Here is a 27,157-nt window from a genome sequence, read left to right as displayed (position 1 = left end):
TAGGAATTATAGCCAACTATTTAGCTTGGCATTTATATTTATATTTGTGTGTGTGTGTGTGTGTGTGTGTGTGTGTGTGTGTGTGTGTGTGTGTGTGTGTGTATAAACATTTGTCAACTATCTGGGCTAATATTAATCAGTGAGATTATGCTATTTGCAACTCTTTAAAAATGAATGATTTTATAAGAGAATGAGAACAGCAATGTTGAGCCAAATTTTGTGTAAAGTCTCAGAAGGAAACAAACTATATTTGCAATGGAAGTCTGCCAAGTTATTACTGAAAATGTAATATTCAGCAATTTCAAACTGCTGAAGATCAGTTACATTCTATGAAATCAATAATTAGATACAAGTTTTTGTTTCTTTGTGGAAAAAATACTCTTTGTTCTGAGTAATTTGTAGTAAGACAAAGTTGCCAATAAAAGTATTACATTTAGTGTATGCAGTATTACCCTTCTCATAAATTAACTTATCTTCTGTGGATTTTTTTTAGTGAAAGCAAGAAAGTTATGCAACTGAACAGATGGGTCACTTGAAATTTGCCAGGTTAGCAATCAACCTCTGATTTCCCCTCTCTCTCTGCAGTCCTACATGTGTGGTTGCTTAAATAGAATTTACAACGTTCAAGCCCATGTCTTATGACTTACAAGATGGGGAAAGGGGAAAACAGGGAAAGCATTATTTAAGGGGAATAATACATGCCATAATTCTGCCAATACATGCAGAGAAACATTGCAGGTCATAATTTGTCCATGTGCCTCAGAAATGTAAGAGGAATCCAAATTATCTAAAATTTAAAAAAAAAACCATAGACAGTCATAGGTTTAAATAGTTTATGTGTCAGTTAGAACAAGATTCAGGTGAAGATGGAAGATAGGTATATACAGATGGTTGAATCCTTCAGAAGAACAAAATCACTGAACTTGGGAAACTGTCTGGATGACTTTCAGTGAGAAAATAACAGCAACGAACATTTATGTAAGAGTAACAACAGCTCAACAATTTAGTTGCAGGATATAACCCAAAACCAACAACATAGTACATTAAAAACAAAAAAATACAATGTCCTCTAATTGGTTAAAGATGTCCTATTATTCAGAAGAATCCTTTGAGTCACCTCTTTATAATTCTTTGTTGCAGAAAAGTTGTTATTTCCTGAAGTTTAAAGTAATCTTTAATAAAAATGGAAGATTTATACTGAATGTTTAGAAATTATTTGGAGTCATTTCCCCCACTTTGCAGATCCTCTCACTTTTCCAAAGACAATGAGAACAAAGGAAGGAAACCCTTGTTCCAAAGCAAAAGGTCCCAGATTGCACTGAAATCCTGATTATGCTAGTCTCCAGAATCAAAGTAGTCATTTTACAAGCATGTCACAGTGTACAATGAATACAGTAAAAGATTATCACTCTTACAAAACCCAAATGGTTAGAAGCCTAAAGAAGTCACCTTTTAAAAATACTGAACTTCCTGGAGTCTTTACCCTAGGTCTCACCTTCCAAAAATAATATTAAACAGCCAGACCATCTGAGACAAAACAATGAACGGGATCATGATGCTGTGTAGGAATTATAGCCAACTATTTAGCTTGGCTTTTATATTTATATTTGTGTGTGTGTGTGTGTGTGTGTGTGTGTGTGTGTGTGTGTGTGTGTGTGTATAAACATTTGTCAACTATCTGGGCTAATATTAATCAGTGAGATTATGCTATTTGCAACTCTTTAAAAATGAATGATTTTATAAGAGAATGAGAACAGCAATGTTGAGCCAAATTTTGTGTAAAGTCTCAGAAGGAAACAAACTATATTTGCAATGGAAGTCTGCCAAGTTATTACTGAAAATGTAATATTCAGCAATTTCAAACTGCTGAAGATCAGTTACATTCTATGAAATCAATAATTAGATACAAGTTTTTGTTTCTTTGTGGAAAAAATACTCTTTGTTCTGAGTAATTTGTAGTAAGACAAAGTTGCCAATAAAAGTATTACATTTAGTGTATGCAGTATTACCCTTCTCATAAATTAACTTATCTTCTGTGGATTTTTTTTAGTGTAAACACATAGTGTGTATCCTTCTTTAACGAGATGCTGAAACCTCATCTGCAGACCCAATACATCTTGGAAGAAAGGTCCAAAGTCCAATGCTGCATAACTAGATTTCTCTTCTTACATGCTCAAAAATTCTGTTTCAAAGAGAGTTGGAGAAACCATTGTAGCAGATTTCAGGAAGACATGGAACCCTATACAAGCATACAGATCCAAATTTCAGTGTAGTTTTTTTTGGGGGAGGGGGGTGTTCCTAGTGAGCATCTGTAACTTCTAAAGTGTCAGAATTTTAATGCTGAACCTTGAATTACTTTGAAGGCATTTTCTAGGATTATTTAAGAACTTTAAAAAAATTACATCAGGGGCAGCAGCGGAAATTTGAGCCTTTGAGAAGTGAAGGCCAGCCTTTAACTTTTTCTGCATGTTCAGTAATAACACAGCAGAAAACAAGCAAATACAGTAAAAGATGGTAACTCAACAAACCTATTTTTTTTCTCCAACATCCTGTCAGAAACATTCTAGTTTAGGGACGGTGGACTCTATAGAGATTGTAGCTAATGCCATTTTCCCTCATAATTTTTTTTATACTGAGGCACTTCTTTAGTTAAAGAAGCTCACCTTATATTTTTCCCTATTGAGGCTAAGCAAACAGTTTTCATATTTAGAGATCCTGACTTCATATGCAATAGCTGTACATTTCAGAAGATGCCAAAATAAAACAGAAAACAAACAAAATCCCCAAGCAAGATATATGTGGGTAATGTCAAACTAAGATGCTACATTGAGAAAGCAGCTTACCACCTTTTGTTTTTTTAGTTTTCGCTTTTTACGGGGGAAAAACGGTTGACGTTCACCGCAAAGAAATATTATATGCTGCTGGTCAGAACAGAACCTAAGAAGTAGGTCTTCTGAATGCCTTCTTGAATAGAGAATCAACAGTGACAGCTTTCCTGGCTCCTCTACTATCTACCAATGCAAACTCTGGGCAGGCAAAAAAAAAAAAAAAAGGCCACATAAAGTTCTGCATCAGGATCACAAGGAACCCAAACGTAACAAAAGCAGCCCAACAGTGCTTCTCTCCTTGAAAGACGGCACCAGGTTTTGCAGCGTGCTACAAATACAAAGCAATACTGATTGTTGGGTGAAAGATGTGTTGGATTCTAGCCAAGTATAATAAGCATAGAAAGACAGCTGTTCTGAATTCAGATTTCTAAGGGATGAGAGGTATCGAATTGTAATTGGTGCAACCAGGTACCCAAGCAACCAAGGAAACTAAAACTTAAAAAAAAAAATCAAACTCCAACACTGTGAGATAAAAATATTTCTGAGCTCAATGACGCATATTCAAATGATAATGGCAAAACATTATCTTTTGAATATCTCCCCAGGAAAATTTAAGGCAGAAACTGATTTTCTGGCTCAAAGCCTCTTGAGTGTAGCCTTCTCCTCAACCTATCCTGGAAATATAGACACCCCAAAATCCAGCTTCTCCAGGAAGTAAGACATCCCAATAGCTCTGGAGTCACAACTGATGGTTTCAGAACTTTAACTGGAATGATCTGCCCAGGAAAACGAACAGATACTTGCTGCTCACAATAAAACAAGTAAAGAGGCTCCCAATTTCATTTGCTTATTTTTTGGCATCCAGAGCAAAAGGCTAAGATGTCAAAATTCATCTTCATCTTCCACAAGGAGGGTGCCTAGATTTACATGAAGTCATCAGAGTCATTGCCATCCTGTGAAAGGAAAGACAAAAAATGTGTCAGAAGGGATATTTTATGACTTTAATATTTTAGGTCACTCAGCACCATAGATTTTCTCTTTTTCTTCCAGTTAACTGTTGTAACTTCCTCAGAGAAAGATATATTGAAATTACATTCTTCCATTCCTATGATCCCAAAGCAGAGATTTGCAAACGTTTTCATCTCATAGCACACATCACATGCAGAAATGGCCTCCCAAATGTCAATTTATGGGAGGCATTCTTTGAATGGAAAGGCTGTAATATCTGAAACGTTTTAGTGCAGACAAGAAGACAATAACATGACAAAGCTGCATAAAATTATAAATGATCTGGAAAAGTGGATAGAAAAAAGTTTCTTTCCTTCACTTATAATAAGGGAATTTGGAGATGGCCCAAGGTAGCTAATTAGAGGAAATTCAAGACAAATAAAAGATAATACATTTTTTTATCAAGTACATTGGTAAACTGACATTTGTTTACAAAAGACTAATTATATGGAGTGTAATGCTATCAATTACTATTAGACATAATGGCTATGCATGACTTAGTCAAGACTTAACTATGGGAAGAGAATGATGGACTGCATTTACCATAAAGAAAGTAAAGATCTCAAGACTACAGATTTTTCTACTAAAGTAGCCTAGTATCAGGGGGAATTAAGACTCAATTAGCATTTAGCATTTCATTCTCTGTCATTTACTATACATATTACTTGCTAAGTCCTAACATGAAAGGTGGACTCAAAGAGGACTATCATAATATCTATTGTCTCATCACAAAAATATCAGAACACACACCTGATTAGAAGTCATATTCTCTGCTTTCATTAAGGAAGAGTAACTCCTGTAAAAAGAGAACAAATATGTTTTAATTTTTTAAGGTTAAATAATTAATATACATGGGAATTTTGCCATTGAGGTAAAAAGACACAGCATGAGTGACAATAACAGAAAAAAATTATAAATTATAAGCTAAAAGTCTAAGTGTAGAATAAAATTGTGACAATTAGAATTCATGACTAGAATTCAAATTTCAGTTTCCACAAATCCAAAAATGGTTTGGTTTGAATGGTAAACATAAGACTTGTACAATGGGGAGTAAGATGCTAGCATGCTAATTTACTGAACTTTAAAACTTTACTTGTAATATGACCAATTAGAAACTGACACTGGCAGTGTCTCTTGATTGAACCACACACAAATATGAATTTAACTTCAAAATCTCTCAAACAAAACAACCTAAAAAAGTTCCTGTAAACTCTAAAGCTGCATTATAGAAAACAAACTACAGGTAGTCCTTGCTTGATGACCATAATTGGCACCAGAATCTCAGTTATTGAGCGAAGAAGTTGTTAAGTGAAATCCCCACATAACTGCATTGCTCAACAACCACAATCTCAACACTCCTGGTTACATTTGTTAAGTGATCTCCCCAGTAGTGGGTGGCAATCCAGTTGTTATCGGTTTGTTCATGAGAGCGTGCGCGCATGCGCAGAAGCATCCGGGCAGGTGGACGGAGCCTCCCGCCGCTGCTACTGGTTCGCCCGATCTGAGGCAAACTGGTAGCAACCCATCACTGGATCTCCTGGATCATTAAGCAGACAAAATGAAAGAGCTGCCTGCCAAAGGATTTCAGCTCCCCTCTGGCATGGAAGGGAAGTCCTTTGTGGGGCTGCAGGAATGGAGCTGAAATCTTCAGACAAAATGAAAGAGCTGCCTGCCAAAGGATTTCAGCTCCCCTCTGGCATGGAAGAGAAGTCCTTGTGGGACTGCAGGAATGGAGCTGAAATCTTCAGGATTTCCCTCTTGGGCATAAAAGAGGGAAAGAGAAACTCTGTTAGGCTTCCAGGATGCTGTCATTATACAATATAAAAATAAACAAGAGTTAGAATTATTTGTATGATGTGTGTTTCCTGACCAGTCCTGGCCTTTCTTGAAGGACTGACAATTTTTCAGATAGAATACATTTTGAGACAACTATTCCGAAATAGCAGAATATAGTTGAAAATATCAAATTGAACCAGTACCATTCTACATACTTTACAGTTACAAAAACTGGCCACCCTGGTTGCCTGCAAGGAATACCAAGAAGAGAAAGGGAGGAAGGAGCAACAAATATTTTGATTAGTGGACTATATGGCTAGAACAGGCTGCAATCCATTCCACCCTAGGAAATTAATTATTTCATTTCTTACGTTAAAACTTACATTTGTAACAAGGTTGTGTGTGAAAATTCTGTTGATTGTACAGCACAAACTTTTAACTTGTATCATCCTTAGGATGAAGCTGAAATCTTGGCATTACACTACCATTAATTGAAAGTTCTATTTAAAGTTATTTGGAATGTTAGGGGCACAGGAGAGAAATCAAGCAAGATGTTGAAGAAGCCAAATCACCTCTTTTCAGAATTTAAAACAAAACTCTTCCATGATCTGCTGAATATCCAAACTTAGGGATACTGTCTGTGCTTATCAGTTCAATCAGACCTTCCATAGCTGCCCATTCTAGGGATAGCAAGAAAGGAACCCATTTCCTCACTCACCTAAGCTCTTCCAGTTCCTTTTTCTTTTTCATTTCTTCCTTCTCCTTCCGTTTTATCTCTTGGATCTGGGCCTTCTTCTCATTCCTCTCCTCCCTATCACGAGCTTCTTTCTCTGCAGCCAGGTCTGGGAATCGTTCCACTTTGGTCTTTTCCAATCGGTTCAAAATTTCATTTATCTTCTTCTCCACTGTCACTATCTTCACCTTGGAACAGGAAAGAACTGTGATTCTTATAAAAAATGTAGTTGAATTAACTTTGAATAACACTCAGATTTCTATTCCCTGAAACAACACTGATGAAGAAGCACCTCAAATAGCCATGTACTTGGACAGCCAATACTTTTACAGGTACTACAAAAATATACATTTAAGAGATACTGTTTTGATTTATTTTATTTTATTTATATTTTTTAGATCAGGGGTCTCCAACCTTAGTAAGTTTAAGGTTTGTGGACTTCAACTCCCAGAGTTCCTCAGCCAGCAAAGGAACTGAGGAGATGGATTGCAGGCAGGCAGATTCAGTTGCTAGCTGATGCAACTGATTGCAGAAACCGAAGGAAAGCGAGCCCGAAAGGAGCAGTAATTAAGTAAGTGAGGAGGGGGGATTGGGTGGGCCAGAGGAAAAATTTTTTTTTAAATGCTCCTCTGACGATCCCAGCTGAAGTTGCCTAATAGCAGCTCAGAACCTCTTAACTCAGCTGGGATTGCCAGAGTAGCCTTTTAAAACCTTTTGTTTTAACAACCTCTTTGGCCGAAGAGGTTGTTAAAACAAAACTCTTCCATGATCTGCTGAATATCCAAACTTAGGGATACTGTCTGTGCTTATCAGTTCAATCAGACCTTCCATAGCTGCCCATTCTAGGGATAGCAAGAAAGGAACCCATTTCCTCACTCACCTAAGCTCTTCCAGTTCCTTTTTCTTTTTCATTTCTTCCTTCTCCTTCCGTTTTATCTCTTGGATCTGGGCCTTCTTCTCATTCCTCTCCTCCCTATCACGAGCTTCTTTCTCTGCAGCCAGGTCTGGGAATCGTTCCACTTTGGTCTTTTCCAATCGGTTCAAAATTTCATTTATCTTCTTCTCCACTGTCACTATCTTCACCTTGGAACAGGAAAGAACTGTGATTCTTATAAAAAATGTAGTTGAATTAACTTTGAATAACACTCAGATTTCTATTCCTGAAACAACACTGAAATGTTTTCTATCCATACTGCAAAACAGGGGTGGGTTCCAATTCTTTTTATTACCGGTTCTGTGGGCATGGTTTATTTGGTGGGCGTGGCCAGCCAGCCATTACTACCGGTTCCCCAAACACCAACAATTTTACTACCGGTTCCCCAAACACCAACAATTTTTACTACCGGCTCTCCAGAACCGGAACGAACCGGGAGCAACCCACCACTGGATCTCCTGGGTCCTTAAGCAGAATGAAAGAGCTGCCTGCCAAAGGATTTCAGCTCCTCTGGCATGGAAGAGAAGTCCTTGTGGGACTGCAGGAATGGAGCTGAAATCTTCAGACAAATGAAAGAGCTGCCTGCCAAAGGATTTCAGCTCCTCTGGCATGGAAGAGAAGTCCTTGTGGGACTGCAGGAATGGAGCTGAAATCTTCAGACAAATGAAAGAGCTGCCTGCCAAAGGATTTCAGCTCCTCTGGCATGGAAGAGAAGTCCTTGTGGGACTGCAGGAATGGAGCTGAAATCTTCAGACAAATGAAAGAGCTGCCTGCCAAAGGATTTCAGCTCCTCTGGCATGGAAGAGAAGTCCTTGTGGGACTGCAGGAATGGAGCTGAAATCTTCAGACAAATGAAAGAGCTGCCTGCCAAAGGATTTCAGCTCCTCTGGCATGGAAGAGAAGTCCTTGTGGGACTGCAGGAATGGAGCTGAAATCTTCAGACAAATGAAAGAGCTGCCTGCCAAAGGATTTCAGCTCCTCTGGCATGGAAGAGAAGTCCTTGTGGGACTGCAGGAATGGAGCTGAAATCTTCAGACAAATGAAAGAGCTGCCTGCCAAAGGATTTCAGCTCCTCTGGCATGGAAGAGAAGTCCTTGTGGGACTGCAGGAATGGAGCTGAAATCTTCAGACAAATGAAAGAGCTGCCTGCCAAAGGATTTCAGCTCCTCTGGCATGGAAGAGAAGTCCTTGTGGGACTGCAGGAATGGAGCTGAAATCTTCAGACAAATGAAAGAGCTGCCTGCCAAAGGATTTCAGCTCCTCTGGCATGGAAGAGAAGTCCTTGTGGGACTGCAGGAATGGAGCTGAAATCTTCAGACAAATGAAAGAGCTGCCTGCCAAAGGATTTCAGCTCCTCTGGCATGGAAGAGAAGTCCTTGTGGGACTGCAGGAATGGAGCTGAAATCTTCAGACAAATGAAAGAGCTGCCTGCCAAAGGATTTCAGCTCCTCTGGCATGGAAGAGAAGTCCTTGTGGGACTGCAGGAATGGAGCTGAAATCTTCAGACAAATGAAAGAGCTGCCTGCCAAAGGATTTCAGCTCCTCTGGCATGGAAGAGAAGTCCTTGTGGGACTGCAGGAATGGAGCTGAAATCTTCAGACAAATGAAAGAGCTGCCTGCCAAAGGATTTCAGCTCCTCTGGCATGGAAGAGAAGTCCTTGTGGGACTGCAGGAATGGAGCTGAAATCTTCAGACAAATGAAAGAGCTGCCTGCCAAAGGATTTCAGCTCCTCTGGCATGGAAGAGAAGTCCTTGTGGGACTGCAGGAATGGAGCTGAAATCTTCAGACAAATGAAAGAGCTGCCTGCCAAAGGATTTCAGCTCCTCTGGCATGGAAGAGAAGTCCTTGTGGGACTGCAGGAATGGAGCTGAAATCTTCAGACAAATGAAAGAGCTGCCTGCCAAAGGATTTCAGCTCCTCTGGCATGGAAGAGAAGTCCTTGTGGGACTGCAGGAATGGAGCTGAAATCTTCAGACAAATGAAAGAGCTGCCTGCCAAAGGTAGCCAGTGCAGTCTGCGCAGGATAGGTGTCACGCGGGAGCCACGGGGGCTCCTCTATCACCAGCAGCCGCATTCTGAACTAACTGCAGTCTCGGATGCCCTTCAAGGGAGCCCCATGTAGAGAGCATTGCAGTAATCCAGGCGAGACGTCACAGGGCGTGAGTGACCGTGCATAGGCATCCCGGTCTAGAAAGGCGCAACTGGCGCACCAGGCGAACCTGGTAAAAGCTCTCCTGGAGGCGGCCGTCAAATGATCTTCAAAAGACAGCCGTTCATCCAGGAGGGCGCCCAAGTTGCGCACCCTCTCCATCGGGCCAATGACTGCGCCTCCGACAGTCAGCCGTGGACTCAGCTGACTGTACCGGGATGCCGGCATCCACAGCCACTCTGTCTTGGAGGATTGAGCTTGAGCCTGTTTCTCCCCATCCAGACCCGTGACGGCTTCCAGACACCGGGACAGCACTTGATAGCTTCGTTGGGCTGGCCCGGTGTGGAAAAGTACAGCTGGGTGTCATCCAGCGTACAGCTGGTACCTCACACCAAAGCCACTGATGATCTCACCCAGCGGCTTCATATAGATGTTGAACAGAAGGCGAGAGAATCGACCCCGCGGCACCCCACAAGTGAGGCGCCTCGGGCCGACCTCTGCCCCTGTCAACACCGTCTGCGACCGATCGGAGAGATAGGAGGAGAACCACCGATAAACGGTGCCTCCACTCCCAACCCCTCCAACCGGCGCAGCAGGATACCATGGTCGATGGTATCAAAAGCCGCTGAGAGGTCTAATAGGACCAGGGCAGAGGAACAACCCCTATCCCTGGCCCTCAGAGATCATCCACCAACGCGACCAAAGCCATGTAAGAAACCCTCTGAAAATAGCATCCGTAAGATTTGTTGCTGCCTTTGGAACAATTAGTGGGTTGCTACCAGTTCGGTCTGGATCTTGCGAGCGAGTAGTAATGGCAGCGGGAGGCTCCGCCCACCCACCCAGACGTCATCACAGATGATCTGTGCATGTGCGCGCTCCCATTGCAAACCGGTAGCAAAGGTAAGTGGAACCACCTGTTTGGAATACTGGAGAGCAATTGCTAATTTAAGAAATCCAGTTAAAGAAGAGAAAGTTCTGAAACTTATGAGCTCCCTTGGTTGCACTATTAGTTACAGAAGTACAGGCAGGTAGGAAACCACAATTCCTTCCAAATACCACTACATACTCAAACCCCATAAAGTCAGTGCAGAAGGAAAATTTCTGAAGGCTGTTCTACTGTGAGGCCTTAATAAAGGGAGAGAAGCCATGCTCGTATTGACCAGAATATTCTGATTATCCTGGATTCACTTCTAAATATTAGTGACAGATGTTCTTTTAGAACAGCGGGACACTATCCTGAGGTTCACCTAGTTCACCAAATAAAAACATTAAGGCAGTAACTTTCTGCTTTCATTTGGTTAAAAATACATTTTGAAAAATGCAGGGGCCTCCCATCTTTCATTCATAGCCCTCTGATGTCACTGGAAAGGACTTATTTTTCCAGGCTCAGGATATTAGATCACTTGCTGAAAATAATGTAGGAAGTCTTCAAAGTAGCCAACATGCCAAATAGCCAGCATGTATGTTCCCATTTGGAAAAAAGGATACTTGCTGTCCTTAACCCCATGGACCCCTTCACTTGGGGTCTAAATGACCCTGGATTGAAGTCACATGTAGATGTTAGGTCCTGTGGATAGATGCTACACTGAAGCTTCATAAACTTTGTAACTTCTACTTCTATAATTGCTGATAGTTCCAGAAGAGGTGGGAAGAAGCCCCAGAATTTCTGTGTGGTTTCAGCCAAATTTTACATATTTATGCAATTGACAAATACTTTAACTCCATATTTATCCTCAAGAAAATAATAAACATTGTACTTCTGTATTACGTTCTGTAATGGCTGGCTCTCAATGGATTTTTTTCATTGATTTTTTTTCAGATTCTTCTGCCTTTTTAAAAAACTCAGTGGTAAAACCAAGTCCTTCAGCAATGCCCTTAGCTTTCCTAAAATTAATTGGCTAAGAGTCTATGGAGAATCTCAGTCAACCAGGTCATGATTGTCCCAAAGGTTGGCTAAGAATAATTCAGCGACTGGATTTCTTCCAAGAGAAATAACTATGTAGAAATAAAAGCTTCAAAAGATGATAGATCATGTACATTTTAAAGATTTGTTTAAAAAGAGCTTGAATATCTCAGCTGAAGGAGAAACAGCAAACATAAAGGCAGAAGTCTTCCAATTTGAAAGATTTCATTAGATACTTCTAATTTTTTTCTATTGCTGGAGATATTTCCTCCAAATTTCTTTCATGCTTTTATTTTCCATTCTCTCTCAAAAATGTATTTCTAAGCCTCTAAAGGCAAAGAAAAACAGTGAAAATACCAATTTAAATCAAACCATTTCACTGGTCCTTAAGTCATGCTGGGGATTAACAGAAGCCTTTCCCAGGCCTAATTCTATAGGTTTTTATAAAAAAATCTCGGAAAGCAGAAGCTGATGGAAGACCTTGTATGTGCAAATCATGTTTTTCCACCAAAACACTTCTCCTGTCCCAGGAATACAAAGATGATCGTAACAATCTATTAAGAGCACTGTTTCCAGAAGTTTTGGATAACCTTCTGAAACTAGAGATAATAACAGCAAATATAGCTATACTAGCCAAAGATGATTGGGATGGAGCTTCATTGGCCAACTTTTGTTGGTACCCTTCACATGGCTGTCTAGTCTGCCCACCCCAAGACCATGCATGATATGCTTCGTCCTTTCTTTTCATTTTTTTACCAAGATCAATTCTTTCTACGTTTAGCTTTTGCAACTGGAAGAGTCAAATTTTGTGAACTGTGGTATTTTTTAATTTTATCTGCACAATTTATTCTAAACACAGGAACTGCAGATGGGATAGCACTACAATATTAGAACTCAACACAATCATCTTGCAATCAAGTTATTAAAAATAAAGGGAAGCTATGTATAACCAGTTGCTACAAAAGGCATAATAGCTTAAACATTGGCAATATTTCTCACACAATGTTTATTCATTGGGAGTTTAACTGAACATCACATTAGGGAATTGAATACTGTATTTTTCAGACTCCGGTCTATAAGACACACCTATCTTTTTTTGGTGAGGAAAACAAGAAAAAGAAATCTGCCTCGCAGCAATTTTGCCTCATTGCAGCAAACAGCAAATAGCCCGCTTTACTTTCATTTTCGTTTTCAGCATAGCTTGATTACCACAAGAAAAAAGAATCTGCTCCCAGCAATTTACCTTCTTGCAGCAAGCAGCAGAGGCCCACACAGCAATAGGTAATGGCAATCCCTGCAGCCTGAAACAGCTGAGAGTTGGGAGGCTGATCCAACAGATAATCACCTGTACTAATTAGGCTATGCTGAAGCTGAAACGGGCTGTTTCTTCTTGCTGCTTGCTGCAAGGAGGTAAATTGCTGGGAGGCAGAGGCCAAAGGGTGGAGGGCAGTGGGTGGGCGGGGCTACATTTGGTGTATAAGACGCACCCAAATTTTCACCCCCTTTTAGGGGGGGAAAAAGGTGCATCTTATACTCCAAAAAATACGATGTTAACAGCAGGGCAATGCTGTTGACTCCTCTGCACTGCAACTTGCAAAGGTTCCAATCAATATCAGATCTCCAATGCAGCCTCAGGCTTTTCATGGACTATACCAGCTTTAACTTTAGTGGTGAGAGAAGAAGCCAAACATGCTTCTGCATTTTACAGGCGATTATCAAAGTCTTCCATTAGCTTCTTTGTCTGATGGACGAAAGTAGCTTGAAACCTTTGTAGAGGTCAGGGAGAAATATGATACTTACGTCCTTTTGTCTATGAAAACCAATCTGGCCCACATCCATGTCTGCCGTTTTCTTTAGGTTGGCCCAAGGGGTGTATACTATATTGACATTATTCATTTTGCAGCCTAAAAAAAGAGAGTAATTATACAGAAAAAGAGTAATTATGCCCATTTCTGGGCATCTTTCTCAATGCCTTAATTAGGATCAAAAACATTTACATAGTAAGAATACAATATCTACAGCTAAGCTATTTCCCAAGAAACTTGAAATATCTTTTGTGTTTCCAATTAGGTAAAAGAGGCAGAAAGAGTGGAAGATCTCATCAGCTCCCACAATACTACCCAATTGTGCTATATCACATCTGCTAAAAATTGAGGCTCAGAGCAACTACTAGCTCCAGTTGTTCCCAAAAAGGTACTAGTTAGAGACTCTCAATCTTTCATCTGTTTAATTCCTGCAGGAACAGGGAAGCAACACCAAGAATTAAAGAGAAGTTCCAAGTTTCTTGGGATGAAGTTTTTAAAGACAACAACTGAACAAACCATCTGCTTCCCATGATATAGTCAAGCACGAAAGGAGCATCTAAATATAAGTCATAATTCAACAGTTATAATCCTCCACATGTAGCCGTACACATTTTTCTGTTACTCCTGTCAGCTTTGGAAGCCATACTAGGCCGGAGGCTTCCGCGCTGCCACTTTCCCATGTGTGGGAAAGTGGCAGCGTGGAAGCCTTCAGCCTAGTATGGCTTCCAAAGCTGACACTCTAGCTTTGAAGCATGGAGTTTATTTAGTCAAAAGTGACACAAATTGAAAAGAACTCCAAATATTGCAACATTTTTTGTTCCACACATATCCATTTTTTGAGGACATACTTAGACTTTGAGTAGCATATCAAAGGCTGCATTTTAAAAATGACAGCAGGACAAAGACTAGGTTTAATTTAAATTATTGAACATTTTTCTTCTATCCCCGTGGTTCTCAATCTTTTCTTCACCACCGAGCCCTTTTAAATACTTTTTGTAGCCATGGAGCATGGCCACAAACCACCAAGACTTACCTCAACATTTAAAGCACTAGACTGTATCTAATATTCGCAGATTCCCTGTGACATCGCAGCCTCCCCAGGGGTCCACATACCATAGGTTGGGAACACTGTTCTATCCTATTAAAAATCACTATACAATTTGATGGCAATTTTGGAGCCATCTTGGAGGCTGCATGCAAGCTCTTTGGGGACTTTAGGCTGTTTTACTATGACAGGAATTGGATTAACAAGGCTCCATATTCTTTATTACTTTATAATTTTAGTTTTATCCATATTTCCTCCCAAAAGCTCAACAATAAATTTGTGCTTAGCCCCCAAAGACCTGAATTATGATTCAGCCCATGAAATTTTTGAATGATGATTTGAAACTGGGACTCTGAAATTTCAGTCCTGTGTTTGATTCCCTAATATTGTATTGGGCCTTTCTAAACACTTACTCTGTAACCCATTTTGTATCTGCCTAGAGCAGAGGTGTCAAACTTGATTTCATTGAGAACTGCATCAGGTTGTGTTTGACCTCGGGGGTGGGGGAACATGGTCGGGGGGGCATGGCCAACATGACATCACTCATGTTGGGGGGCTCCTGTGGTGGGCCAAGCGCTCTGACAGAGAAAACAGGCTCCCAAGCTCCATTTTCGGCTCTGACGGCCTCCTGCAACCATCTGCCAGTAAAAATGGAGCTCAGGGGGGCCACACATAGCTCTCCCGAGCTCCATGTTTGCTGGAAGAGGTACCGTGGGCCGGTCCTTTGCTATTTCCAGGGAGGCCTCACAGGCCATATCTGGCCCCAGGGCTTTGAGTTTGACACCCCTGGCCTAGACACCCCTGCCCTCTCCAATTATTGAGATGTGATTCAAGTCAATGAAATAAATGCAGATACAGCAGGATAAAAGAATTTAAAATTTATGAGATAGAACTGAGGCTTCTTTTTAATCTTATGCCCATGGTGCCCTAATATTTCCTCAAGAAAAGTTTGCACAATCTAAGGCACAGAGCTGAAAGGAGTTTTCAAGACTAAAAAGCATCTCTAAGAAATGCCCAGTGGCCTATGCTAAAGGAAATCATCTAAGCATTTGGCTCAATTTGTTATAGGTTTCATGCAGTATCCCCCTTGATATAAAACAGAACAAACCTCAACTTTCAACTCCTAGAGGGCCAGCAGGCAAACCCAGCAGCTGTAAAATTCTAGATCTGGAATTCTGAGCAAACCAGAAAAGTAGAAGCTTTCCAGAAATCCAAGAACTTCTGGCTTAGGTGGGAGAAAGGGAACATAAAAGAACACTCCTGGAACTAACCAGCCAACTGGAAGAATAAGACTCCCATGCAGCTGGTGCATAATACTCATTCCATTATTACATTTTATTTTTAAAAATATATTGGATAGCTAGTCATTAGGCGATTAACTGAAATCATAGAATTTGGCTCCCCTAAAAGGATCCTTGTGTCTGACTATATTAATGGCATTTTGACTTTACTCTCACTAAAGGAAGAAAGCCAAACCCACTAATTTGGATTGCCAGAAAAGTCAAGGGGGGGGGGAGCTCCTGGAATGTAGTTTGGGTTTTGTGAACTGTGTCCCCCAAGTAGAGCTGTCTTACGTATCGAACTATGTCAACTGAAGAACTGTGGACTTAACAGTCCAACACATCAGTAGAGCATACGATTGGAGAAAACTGCTCTAAGGAGAATTAGAGGAAAAACTGAGTAGATTTATGTGATCTTTATGCTGGTTAAAAAAGAGGGAGTAAGGGAAAGACCTTTCTTTACTAAAGTTCCCTGAGGTATCAATAGTTACCAACAGTATCTTAATTATCTAGTGTTTCCCTATGGCAGGAACCATCAAAAGCTAACAGGACAAGGAAACAATCAAACATTCCTTCAAAAGACCATAATACAATAAATTTGGAAAATTCTGGGACAATTCTGGCCAAAGACCACAGACACTAAGAAATTTGGAACATATGGTATTTTACTTGCGGAATTTTGTTCTTTTCTCCCTCGCCCCCAGCAATGTCCACAAAAGATTTAGAAGTTAAGTTGGGAAAAGGAAGTCTTCATACTGACAAAAATCCCATAAATACATGCAAAGAGTCACTGGGATTCAGGAAAAGGAAGGAAGAAAGGGAGGGACGGAGGATCCCCATGGGCACCTGATGCGATCTGAAGTAGGAGAAGAAGATGGCTTACAGAGGCAACTACTTGAATATTAACCGGAATATTGATCCATCTACAACAGTGGTTTTCTCAGTTCAACACACTGATAAATCAGATGGACAGATGTTAGATCAAAGCAATCTGTTGGGGATAGGATACACCTGGAATTTAAAGAGCATGTAGTGGAGACACTTAAGGTAGGCATAGATGTTCACAGAAATGACTGTCATGGGAGACATGACTGATCACAAAACATAAATTTATCACAATGAAAATGGTCTCCTATGATATTCTTTACCATCTCTGGAGGAACTCTGAGGAGCCAGCAACATTCTTGCATGTAAATGCAGTATGATGGTTGAGTTTTACCTTGCCGCATTCCTTTTTTTAAAAAATTATTTTAATAAAAACTAAATAGGACAAGGAACTTGTAAACACTAAGGAAAAAATCTGGAAGTTACTTGAATCCACAATTACAACACTGTCTATTTCAGTGCTACACTCTACCCTGTCTTCCATTACAATTTGACATCTTTCTGACTGAAACTACTGTAATTACCACTGTGCCTTTGCTAGGACAATCTTTTTCATATTTTGAAATTTTCAAATGATTCATATTGTTCTAGGCTCTGAAGCTTTGGCATTCTTTGTTAATGAAAGCCTTCCTCCTTGACTCCCCACATTCAAAAGCCTTCCTCCTTGACTCCCCACTCAAAATCTTTGTAATTTTTTTCGACTCACTTTCTCATATAGGCAAAATTTTACCTTGAATGCTGTTGGCCTTCACAAGCTGTGCACAATCTATCAAAACCTCCTTAGGAATATCATCCACTGTTTGCCCCTAAAATAAATCAAGGTGGACATGAGCATCCTAGGTGTGGGAATGCAGAGAACATGCTGTGAAAAGTTTCACAGTCCCTTGCACTGAATTTATAGATACATAAGGCAGCTACAGCAAAAATGCCAAAGTCTTAAAAGGAGTAACAGTATGATGTAAGCTTTCCTGAGCTAGAACTCGTTTCATGAAAATTATGAACTTGCCTGGAAATTTAAAATACTGCATCATTAAAATGTGTTGTTCTATATAATGCTACAAGACTATTTGCTGCTATTGTAATAAACAATTTTACTATAGCATTGTTTTTTAATAAATAAATAAATATACCTTGATCTTTCTTGCACACAATTAAATTGGTTTATGACAGATTTCACATGTCACACCAAGCCATTCATTTTTAAATCGTGGTTTGCAGATAAAGATACAATTACTCTGGGTTCACTAACTGCCATAATCCATACAAGCATATCATACAAGCCATAATTGTTAAGCTGATGCATGATACAAATCAAAACCAAGAAAACCATATAGCTCACTATCACATTTTGGTTAGATGTTTTGAGAATAAAACTGATCGTATTTTCCATGATTGAAATCCCAGAGTTTTGGCTATCCAAACTGCATGAGTCCAGAGCACTATTTGATTAGACTCCTTTAGATGACTTTGTTTTTAGGCATAAGGATGTAAACAAGTATATTTTTTTCAGTTCCTTCTCCTCATACCTTATTATGCCTAGTATGAAAATTATGCTCAGCTGAATCCAAGAAAAATTTTAGTTTGATAAATTTTTGGAAGTCTTCCAAAACTGAAAGTAGAATTCTAGACATGGTCCACACATGAAAAATATCAAATATCAAACCATTGTCGCAAATGTTCAATCAGTTGAACACTGAAATGTTTTTGGGAAATTGCAAATTTCTGCCACCAGAAAAGGGAGATTTTGTACACAGCTATTGGTGTAAAACTCTACATAATTTTGTGCACTGTTGTTATGCAGCTATGAAAGCACAATCTCACAACTTTTCATGGATGCATGTAACTAAGCAAAACAAGCAAAGCTGGACTGTTACCTTATGTAGCCGGAGGTAGACATGTGCTGAGGAGAGCTTGTCCACATGAAACCTAGACAAAATGCAAAGATTTGATAGGAATTGTGATTCAGTATCCTCCCCACAGACACAACACGTCTAGATATTATCACGTGGTGACTGTCGCTTAATAATATGGAGAAGAATTATGTCTTAGCATGTTAATCTTTGAATGAGGACTGAGAATCTAAAGGAAATGAAACCAGAGGGCTACAAGAGCAAAATCTTTGGAGAAAAATACTGATATAAGGTCAAGTATTCCCTCCAATGATTCAGATGAAAATAGCACTGGATATTGGCAAACAAAATCCCGTGCTTAACCTTGTCGTGGCTATTTCTCCACCAATTAATAAAGCAAATTCATAAATCATCTCAAACAGATGCTATCTTCTAGAGACTATGCAGGTGACTGCTGAGACAAAATATTTATAAGTATTTGGGGAGGAAAAAAGTGGAAATTACACCTAAGATACACACATTCCAGCACTTTAGTTCTAATCATAATCTTGCCTCCAAAAGGCATTAAAAAAACATGAAAGGAACACTTCTTTATCACTTCATGGTTGCCCTTGGCAACCAATATTTGGAGGCTTACTACCTCTTTTAGCTGAAGCTGGAAAGTTCATTCCGCTCTAACAAGGTTTGAATAAAAATTAACGTCTCCACTTCCTTAACTTTAATTTAGATATATGTTAATAAATGAAATAAGAAAACAATTCCTAAAATGATGTCTTTTATTATCTGCATTTATTTCTCCAATAATCACCACTATTTGCTATACACTTGAACAATAATAAATTTATCAAAGCCCATCACAGAATTCCGTGAAGGTCTTTCCACCTCTTCTACCTTTGTCACTTTGAAACAATTAATTAGAATTCAGAAGGACAAGAAGGAACTTTCTCTGTAACGTGTCAAATGGCCTCACTCCTCTTGAAGAAACAATTGCAAAAATGGATTTCACTATGTTACTCTATCCATACAGTCCAGATTTGATGCCATTTGGTTCTCTCTTTTCCCAACACTGAATTTATTTGTTTGTTTGTTTGTATGTACATGGGTGCTGCCTGACTCCAAAACAAATACCTTGCTGGGCATCCATTTGACTCAAGTGATGGAAAGGACTAGCTGAAGAGACATTATGTGGAGGGCTTTGTGATAGCTTTATGAAGCTTGGCCATCCTTGGAGAAATACGCAGTAAATTGCGATTACATGAAGTAAATAGAGGTAACAAAAATAACTCATTTCAAGGGTTATTTTCCTATTTCATTTCTTAAAATATTATTTAAACTAATGTTATGGAGGTGGAGAATTTACTTCTCATCCAACACTTGTATAGTAACACAAAAGCATCGAGCTGACAAGTCTCCCCTTTAGGATTCACAAACTACTTTCCACAGTAATTGAAAAACACAGGCTTTAAGAGTTAAGCCCAAAAGATCTGTAGAGTTTCCCATCATTGTCAACTTCCAGATGTGTGGTCTCCAACTCCCAGCATTCTTCAGCCAGCACAGTTGATGCTGAAAATTATGGGAGTTCACACATCTGCTTTTGTCAAGAGTGGGGAATTCTGCACTTCAGGAAATGAATACATATGCAGAAGTGCCAAAGTCTTCCTATATATTTATCATTTTTATCATGCTTTTCAATTCGAATGGTCATGAAGCACCAATTTTACTTACTAAAACTAAAGTCAAATCCTGAAACTGTTTCATTAAAAACAGATGTCTGGAATCAGTAACAGGATGGGTGATGGCTGATAAGTTGAAATTCATTCCAAATAAGTCATATTATTGACTAGCAATGTTAGTGATTTAATGCTGCTGTATTAAATAATAATTGGCTTTAAATAGTGCGTCTCATTTCCAACCTACATAGTTTGCTATCTTATAAATCTGTATGAAGAGGCAAAATGCAAATATTTTATATATGGAAGTAGAATCACAAGTAGCAGTCACATGATACCTCATTTACCGACCACAGTGATTCACTTAATGAATTTGAAGTCCCAATTGTAGTTGCTAAGTAAAAATGCCTGTATTAAGAAGAAACCCAGACTAATCCTTGGGATATAAGAGAGCATGAAGGGAAAATGCAATATGAGCTTCAAGTGGCTTGTATGAAGCCTGGCAGCTTTTTTGTGAAACTTTTAATAAATCTGTTACTATTTGAATATTTTTAATTCTCTCTATGGAAGTGAATATTTATATATACTTATTATAATTACCGTATTTTTCAGACTATAGGATTCACTGGTGTATAAGATGCACCAAGATTTAAAAGAGGTAAAATATATATATATATTGCCCTCCCCAGCCCCCAGGAGCACTCTGCAGGCCTCCCAAACCCTCTGCAACCCCCTTTTTCACAAAAACAGGGGCATTTTTTGCCCTCCCCAGCCCCCAGGAGCACTTTGCAGACCTCCCAAACCTTCTGTATATGCTGTTTTTGTGAAAAACAAGTCAATTTTTCGCAAAAATGGGACAAGCGAGGCAGAGCTTCAAGAGGCCAAAAATGGCTGTATTCAGTGTTTAAGATGCACCAACATTTCCACCCTCTTTTAGGAGTGGAAAAAGTGTCTTATACTCCGAAAAATACGGTATATTGTATATAAAATGTATAATGATTATATATAAAATATATAACCATAATTACATAATAATAATAATTAATTACACATACACACACTTAATAAGTCATGGGTTACTTAGCTATGATTGTTTTGGATAAACTATACCGTTAGATTATACACCATAATCTACATATTATAACAATTTATTTCAGACAACACAGTAAAAAAACAAAGAAATTGCATTACAATTAAGCATGGTCATGTTAATTTTGTATGCATATGAGATGATATAGAATCTCATCAATTCTGATGCTGAATCAAAAATATATTTATTTACTAGTGATTCTTGCAGTCAAGCCTTTAAGCAGGCATGAAAACAACAGGAAAACATTTTGACAGAATATACTTCCGGACCTCCGAACCTTTTGCCGCGAGCTTAAAACTTACTTATTTATCTGCGCTGGCCTGGGTTAGTTTTTAAGTTTATGGGTTTTTTAATGGGTTTTAGTCTCAAATTTTAATTGTGGCCAATTTTAATAAGTTTTTTAATTGTATTTTAATTGTATTTATATTGTATTGTCTATTTTACTTGGCTGTGAACCGCCCTGAGTCCTTCGGGAGAAGGGCGGTATACAAATTTAATAAATAAATAAATAAATAAATAAATATATAACTTGTTTGGGAAGACTACAAAATTGCAACTGGGAGGTTGGAAACTTATTACTGGAAATTGGGAATAAAACCATCCAAAAGTAGAAAAAGATGGCAGGAAATGAACTCTTTTAATACAGAAAACTAGAAAATTGACAACTAATATGCTAGAGCACTTACATTTGAGAGGCAGGGAAAGAATCTTATTTTTTTGGGTATGGCATAATATCAGAAATAGGATCTCACATCATATTTCAAGTCTGAGTCCAGAAAGGATGCTAATTATTAGGAAGGAAAAAGATTTGTTTCATATGAAAAAGGATTTCGTTATACAAAAGTAGGCCCTTTTAAGTACTTACCAAATATCTTCTAGCCAACCATATTTTATTAGATCTTCATCTAAAAGAAAATGGAAAGCAAAGATTGATCAGAGCTCTAAAAGTGTTCACATAAATAAATAAAGAAGTTAAGGAATATATTATGCCTGTTTTTGAGATAACGTATTTTAAATGTTTTTTTCTTTAGTAAAAAATAATACTAGTGAACAAGCATAAGTCATTTGCAACCTTCGGGTTATTTTTATTTAGTTTCAGATTAATTTTAAACAATGTTTTATATAAGAAATCAGATATCTGATCATGATCTAGGCGAGATGAGTGACATAAGTTATTATAAATATCAGTATAAGGTATTTATAGCTGTCTGGCAGTTTCTTGTAAATTACTACTTAGAAAGAGAAAGAGAGAAATGTTACAGAGTGTCAGAGAGAAAAAAGTATGATTACTTTAAGTTGTGGCTTTACCCACTGCATATGGCAATCATACTATTTAGCTTACTACTCATGAGGAAAAGTAGTTCTTAACCATCAATTGTTAATTGTTAATTAATTAATAATTAAGTAATTAATTAATAATTAGTTAATTAATCAATTGTTAATTGTTAGTTCTGACCATCAGTTGTGTTGTAAATGTTGTACCTTGATGAACGTATCTTTTCTTTTATGTACACTGAGAGCATATGCACCAAGACAAATTCCTTGTGTGTCCAATCACACTTGGCCAATAAAAATTCTATTCTATTCTATTCTATTCTATTCTATTCTATTCTATTCTATTCTATTCTATTCTAACAATAGCATTTTTGCCCACCAGGGTTACAGAAGCCCAAGTGATGTATCACTCAATTAAATATTAATTTGTACATCAGTATTTTCTCTTATTACAAATACCAAATTTAGATGAATGGGAGTACAGCTTATTTTACATAGCAAGTATTTGATCTCTGCGCAAGGCATACAATGCAATTTCACTTTTCAAAATGAATTTTACAATATTTATTTGATAAAAGCAATCTTGAAAACATTGGAGGATGAGGAAGGCATCTGGAAGTTGAATCTCTATTGAATTTATTTCTTGCTCCAATTTATCAATTACATTATCTTTTTTACTTGATTGTCTACAAAAGTGACACAATCTAATTTAGACTGTACACTACACTCACATTTGCCCTGGAACAAAAGAAATGTTCCATCTGTTTAAAGATAAAAGGTTGAGAATTGGGAAGAATGGGGTCGGGGGAGTGTGTCACTGAATAATGCAAAGGGTATTGATATTATTTAATTTTAATTTATTATTAAATTTGTTTCCTGTCCATCTCATTATGTGGCAACTATATCAAGTACCATATCAAGAACCTTGGTTAACACAATATAAATCAGGAAATGTAATTAACATTGTGTTAAAGATTACTCCATATTATGAAGAATCTATTCTGATTCAAACATCTCTCTCACAAAATTACATGTAACTTTTACGGACAAATAAACCCACATTTTTCACAAATCCATGTATATAATAATCTAAGAATGGTTTCCAGTTTGAGTTGAAACCTGTTTCTGATTTACTTTTAAGATACAAAGCTATTCCAGATGCCAAAGCATATTCTCACAACTTCTTTAATTTATTTGTTGAGAATATTTATATGGCCACCCTGCTTACTCACTATAATTCTGGGTGACATACAGAAATAAAACTGCAATACAAAAGGCAATAAAGCATCCTGCCAACAATATTTTTTTGAAAACGATTCATCCACTCTAGCAAAACTGGAGTGATGTACCAACAACAAAGTATCTTATACCAATTTATTCCAAATAAAAGTTCAGAGTAAATGTTATGTTGTTCCTTTGAAGTTCCTACTATTAAATCTTTATTACTACATTCAAATTTTGTATCCATTTAATCATGCAGTCTTTTACCTTTCCAGATTATATTTCACCAGCAATCTATAAATATAGTTCAACAAATATTCCGAATGACCTGTTATAAGATTTTTCCAACTTCTCAATACTGTATTCCCCTTATTTTTGCAATTCTTTGAATATGATTCTAATTACTTGAAGATAATAAAACCATTATCTTCTGCAAGCCTCTTCTGCACTCTTGCAAAAAAACCTTCAGGGACTTGTCCAAACAGTTGCCAGGGTTAACGCTGACTCAAAAGGAACCAAATAAATAATCCTACTGATTCAAACCATTCTAGACCAAGATGGCCATGTAGATGTCACTAGGAAGTAAAACATAAGCACAAGGGTATTTTCTCTCCCAGCATGTCTTGGTAACAAATGTCATAGCTTCAAAAAACCCTTCCTTTTATCAGTTCTTAATCTCTCCCAGGGGATTCTACAATATTTTAATATTACAAAAGGATCCTGCCTCTATAAGTAAAGGAAAAAATAGCTCCTCTCCACTTTTCCATACCATGGATAATTTTATCCACATATTATTTTGTCCTGCTACATTTGTATAAATTAAAAAAAAAATAGTTTTCCTCACAGGTGAGTATTTGAGTTGCTTATTTTTGGATCCTCTTTTCTACATCCTTTAATCTTATTAGAAGCCTCATGATTAGAAGTAACAGGATTCAAAAATGGTTATACTAAAAAGATTGGTAGAAAGGCAATGCAATTTTGACAATTATTTTTAATTCAATTTTAATGATTCCCAAAAAGAAATTATACTTTTTCATGTTTTTATTGAACACACTCATTGTAATACCTGCAAGAAATGTTAATTAATCATTTTCTTGGTTCCTATCAATTCTTAATTCCACATATACATGTTCTTTGCAAAAACTGGAGTTATATTGGCTATTTCCAGGTTCTATGATGAAAGGTCAATCTTAAAAACATTTTACATATTTCTGTTAAATCAGCAGGTTCAGAGTTTCAGAGTGAACTCTTAGAAATGCAGGAATCAATACTGTTGTAATTTACTGTAATTAATTTGTCAACAGTAACTACAGGTAGTCCTTGACTTACAACAGTTCATTTAATGACTGTTCAAAGCACTGAAAAAAGTAACTTATGGCCAATTTTCATACGTACGACCATTGCAGCATCCCCATGGTCATGAGATCAAAATTCAGATGCTTGGCAACTGACTCACATTTATGACACTTCCAGTGTCCCAGGATTCGTGTGATCACCTTTTAGGGCCTTCTGACAAGTAAAGTCAATGGGGAAGCCAGATTCACTTAACAACTGTGGTAAGAAAGGCTGTAAAATGTGGCAAAATTCACTTAACAATTGTCTCACTTACCAACATAAATTTTGGGCTCAATTGTGATTGTAAGTGGAGGTCTACATGTATCTAGAACTTTACTTTGGTCCCCAATTTCTCTCAGTTCTTAAGATTCCTCTCTAAGAAAAAAAATTAGCCAGATATTTGCTCTTACCCAAAACAAAACAAGCAAGTATCTGGCTAAACTTTTGTTTTAGAAGAATCTTAATAAGTGTGAGAATTTGGTGACCAAAGTACAGCTCTAAATAGTTTCTGTTGACAAACTAATTCAATTGGCTTTTCTGCAACCTTATCTTCTTTTACTTCTTCACCATCAGTCTAACTAATCAGGTTCTTCTTTTCACTTTTTAAACCATTTGTCTTCACATTAACTGTAAAATTTATCTCAACTCTTGTCATCATCCTGATGGACTGCTTATATGTTTATCCAACATTTTATCAATATTGATTTGGGTACTGATTTCCTAAAACTAATAACCATCCCGCCATTCTAAAAAATGTGGCTATCTAAAAGAATGGGGAGTGAATTCCCAAGCAAATGGAAGCTAAAGAGAGAGCTGTTACAGATGATGCATAAATTATCAATAGATCACATCTTTTTGATGCAAATCAAAGGAATGTTTTACTTACTTTCATACTTGTCTTTTCCCATATAAATTGTATAAACAGAAGGAACAACTGAAGAATAGAAAAGAAAAAAATCCATGTTTTGTATGAAACTATGCACAGATATGCAAAGTTTATCTACACATAAACAGATACAAAAGATTTATCTATATCAAAACTATTAAGCATATTCATATCCCAATGTCAGAATCACTACAAGCTTCCTAAGCTGAGGAATAACTAAACTGTGTTCTAAAACATCAGTTGCCCCAGTATTATTTTCAGATAGGTTCTGAAATATATGTTATTGTTACATATAGGGAGAAAAGGAAAGTTCTTTAAAAATGTGGAAAAATATGGTTAAAAAGAGCAAGGAATGGTTAAGATTACAAGAGGTAAAGAAAAGCATTTTAGAAATAGGTGAAGAGTGCTAAACAATGAATGAATGGTATTAAAAATGAAACTGATTACATTATGTTTGAAGTGAGGAAATGCTGGAATAATACTTTAGAAATTATAGTACTGTGCCAGACAGAATTCCATAAAAGTTGGTGAAAGCTGATAGAAGAGAATATATGCTCTGAGAATGCTGGATATGGTAAGACTACAAATATAAACACAACAGTTGAAGAAATGATAACATACGGACGTGGTTTACTTATGAAATGTTGTATAACATGTATGAAAACCCTACCAGTGAGGAAATCCACTAAGGTTCTCTTTCTCAAAGAGGAAGATTAATACTACTACAAAAAGGGTCTTAGAAATTCTGATTGAAAGCTTAGTAGACATGACAATGAGCAAAGAAGTTTGCACTACAGCAGTTCTCTGAAAAATATACGAAGGTGATAAAATGTATTGTACCTTTTCTTACACAGAGAAAAACTCTATCTGTATAATGAAAATAGACTTGAGTTATAGAATGTCTTGTGCAAATATGGTGCTGAAAATGCATTGTTGAATAAATAAAAGTTTATGGTGAAAGCAGAGCATTAACTGACAATAAAATCAAGATCACTTTTCATGAACCCACCACGGAAATCTGAGCGAAGATGTTTCTGGTTTCATCTTTCATTTCCATTTGCCCTTCTGTAAAATCTCCTAAACTTTCTGGGGTGGGGAAGTTACCTTCTCCTTATTTAACACGGCTAGCCCGCCCTGGCTGGGGTCGCGCAGCGATAACAGAATATCATGCAGAGATAAACGAGGCCACTGGATGGGTTGGGCCGATAACTACACAAAAACCCTTCATCCGCCAACCCGAAACATTAGTGGCTGGCGATAACCAGAGTTGTAAGCTGTGACATCAACCGGGGGAAAGCGGTTTCGGATAGAAGCATCCACTTATATCTGAGAAGAGTTGTGAGCTTGTGGCCAGGCCACGCTTACCGTTGGACGTGAAATAAAAAACCATGGCAACAAACCACGGGAGCTCCTTCTCACCCGCTGCGGAGATTTAAGCCGGAAAGATTCGCAAATGGCCAGCGGCTTCCGGTTCCAACGAGGC

General features: G+C 37.9%; 1 protein-coding gene across 2 annotated transcripts; it reads right to left on the bottom strand.

The window, feature by feature from the left end:
* Positions 1 to 817: 817 nt before the first annotated feature.
* Positions 818 to 27,157, bottom strand: CCDC25 (coiled-coil domain containing 25). 2 transcript variants are annotated; one of them, XM_058164726.1, is made up of 8 exons: positions 25,675 to 25,750; positions 21,823 to 21,862; positions 18,222 to 18,273; positions 17,078 to 17,153; positions 13,133 to 13,236; positions 7,226 to 7,428; positions 4,587 to 4,632; positions 818 to 3,781 (listed from the first exon to the last, which is right to left on the bottom strand). In XM_058164726.1, the coding sequence occupies exons 1-8, from the start codon at positions 25,748 to 25,750 to the stop codon at positions 3,752 to 3,754; spliced, it is 627 nt and encodes a 208-aa protein (XP_058020709.1). In that variant the 3' UTR covers positions 818 to 3,751. The 2 variants fall into 2 exon arrangements, with proteins under 2 accessions (XP_058020709.1, XP_058020708.1); XM_058164725.1 differs by lacking the exons at positions 818 to 3,781; positions 4,587 to 4,632 and adding an exon at positions 27,040 to 27,157 and having other exon boundaries at positions 7,123 to 7,428; positions 25,675 to 25,722.

This window comes from Ahaetulla prasina, chromosome 1, assembly GCF_028640845.1.
Source record: "Ahaetulla prasina isolate Xishuangbanna chromosome 1, ASM2864084v1, whole genome shotgun sequence".
In the NCBI taxonomy this organism is placed as follows: Eukaryota; Metazoa; Chordata; class Lepidosauria; order Squamata; family Colubridae; genus Ahaetulla; species Ahaetulla prasina.
Note: the sequence above shows the minus strand (reverse complement) of the source record. Positions and strands in the feature narration are given on the sequence as shown.